At 35.9% G+C, this 2,500-nt stretch overlaps 1 protein-coding gene across 1 annotated transcript in view; it reads left to right on the top strand.

Moving 5' to 3' along the window:
• Positions 1-483: 483 nt before the first annotated feature.
• LOC121899889 (T-cell acute lymphocytic leukemia protein 2 homolog) overlaps positions 484-2,500 on the top strand; it is a 2,614-nt gene continuing 597 nt past the window's right edge. Inside the window, exons 1-2 of the mRNA XM_042415654.1 lie at positions 484-866; positions 1,576-1,640. Of these exons, the coding sequence (XP_042271588.1) occupies positions 790-866; positions 1,576-1,640 (142 nt within the window). The 5' untranslated portion in view covers positions 484-789. The remainder of the gene's footprint in view (positions 867-1,575; positions 1,641-2,500) is intronic.

Raw genomic sequence — 2,500 nt, 5'->3', positions numbered from 1 at the left:
AAACATATAATCATCTTTATTTATAGTATTATTATGGATCAGAGTACTAACAGTAAGATTAACATGTTAATAGATTATTAATATTCTAACAATATAAAGATAATAAATACAATATAAACGCTGTAAATGGGGACAGTTTGCATACTGAGTACTTTTACTGCAATACTTTACATCATTTTCTTTACATTTTCATCTTTTCTTCTTTTATAATAATAAAAATGTGAAAAATCTTCATCTTCATCGTCATCTTCATCTTCATCTTCATCTTCTCCACCCACATATTTTTCTGTGCAGTTTGATTTTTGTTGATGTGTAAAAATGATGAATAAAAGACACAATCAGTAAAACCTGGAAAAACTAAGACATGACGTCATGTTTTAATGAAACATAACAACAATGAAATTCAGATAAAATGAGTGAAGAATGTAATAATAATAATAATAATAATAATAATAATAATAATAATAATAACACAGACAGAAACTAAACTTTGCCTTTAAGACAGATGAATGTGAGAGAACCAATAAAAGCGGACAGAAGGCAGGAAAACACGACTCCTGCAGGGGGGAGGGAGCCTGCAGGTCCCTGGGGGGCTGCTTCCTGGACCCCCAATCTGTCTGCTTAATGGCTGTCATAATTAACCGCGTCTCCATGGAAACGACGCGTCACGACACGCAGAAGCCGGTATAAAAGAAGCGACGGGACGCGGCGGAGGACACTGAAGCTGCGGAGCTGAAGCCACCGGACCCCCGCCTGCCTGCTGCCCGGGACCCACAGAGCCTGATCCGGATGATCCAGCTGAGTCTCCCGCTGCCTGCACGAGACATGATGCACGAGGCCGGACATCACCTCAACACCTGCAACAGGTGAGAAGCTTTAACTTCTCTATAAGTCTGATCTGTCTGCTTTATTTCTGTTAATGAGGAGATGATTTTGTTAAAGCTGATTTATCTTTACAGCAGTTTTCATTCAAATGAGACATTAAAGTGTGATAAACATACAAAGGTACTTTCAAGTAAATAATAAAATGAATTGAAAGCTGTCCAATAATGAAGATAATAATAAAGGTTTTATGTTTGTAGGTGCATCATATTTTATTATTTATTACTTCTGATCTGCTTTCATGTGTTGAAATAAAGTGTTTGTGAGCATTAATAAGGTTTCATCACACAGTGTTACAGTGACAGATGTGTTTCTGTTGTTATTCTATCAGGGAGCAGAGGATCAGTCATTACAGCATCAGCATCATTCTAATAAACACATCTGTGAGTTTTAACCTCGTCCACTCGTTAATTCATTAACTAATTAAACTGTCTGCAGCTCCTGAACCACAGTGAGTATCTGCATCAACGTGAAAGAGTCAGAAACACTCGAGGTGATAAAGAAACAGAGCAGAAGAAACATTTTGCTTAAAATAAAAATCCGACGACTCTGCAGTGTTTTTGTCACTTTATCACTGGTGTCCTGGTGGGTTAATGAGGTTAAATCTTTAGGAGACACCAGGACGTTTTCAGAGATTCACCTGCAGCAGAAAAACACCTGATAAACTGTTTCCTGTTTCCTGTTTGTCTGCAGAGATCCGGATCAACACACGCTGATGAAACACAGAACGAGTCCGTACGAGATCGACCTCAGTGAAGGTACGAAGTTTATCTTTAAACCAGGAGACATAAAACATCCACAGCGCCAGGATCAGTGAGCAGAGTACGGAGTCTGAAGAGTGCCAAAATAATCACTTCATTTTAAATGTATAATTATAATTCATTAATAAAATGACACATTTTAAAAGTTATCTTAAATTGATTTATTCAGTCTGATGAAACAAAAATAAATCTCACCACGAGGTCCATTGAGTAGCTCTGCTGGAACTTTCGATCCACATGATCACATGATCACATGATCACATGATCACATGATCGTCCTCAGCAAATGGATCAGACTTTGTGATACGATCGAAAGCTCCAGGACAGCTACTCAATGGACCTACTCAGCTGTGGTGTCAACTGCTGTTTCCAACGTCAAGAGTGAACTTTAAAAAGATCATTAAAATGACAAATTAATATTTATGTTTTAATTAACTTAAAAATCTCATTTTAAAATGTAGTTTAAAAACAAACCTTTAAATATTTTTCTGTTTTCTTACTTCATCACTTTCTGTTCTTTGTGTCTGAAATGAAAAACAAAAATGTGAAAGATGTAATCACTTTAATTAAAGACATAGATCCTGCCAACACATAACAGCTGGCCAATCAATTTATTCATTGATTAATACTGTGATGAATCTGGTGACAGACTCCATAGTATAAAAAATAAATAGTTAAATCAGTTTTTAAACATCGACGTCTGTATCAGTCCTTCCTGTATGAAGGTGCTGATCTTTTATTTAGCTTCATTTGTTCCCATTTTAAGATTTTATTCAATTATTAACAGCTGATCAATTGTCCACAATAGTAACTTTTTAATTTTTTAACAGTGTCATGGTTTCAGTACTAATATTTAC

The sequence above is a fragment of the Thunnus maccoyii genome, chromosome 7 (genome assembly GCF_910596095.1).
Source record: "Thunnus maccoyii chromosome 7, fThuMac1.1, whole genome shotgun sequence".
Classification (NCBI taxonomy): Eukaryota; Metazoa; Chordata; class Actinopteri; order Scombriformes; family Scombridae; genus Thunnus; species Thunnus maccoyii.
Note: the sequence above shows the minus strand (reverse complement) of the source record. Positions and strands in the feature narration are given on the sequence as shown.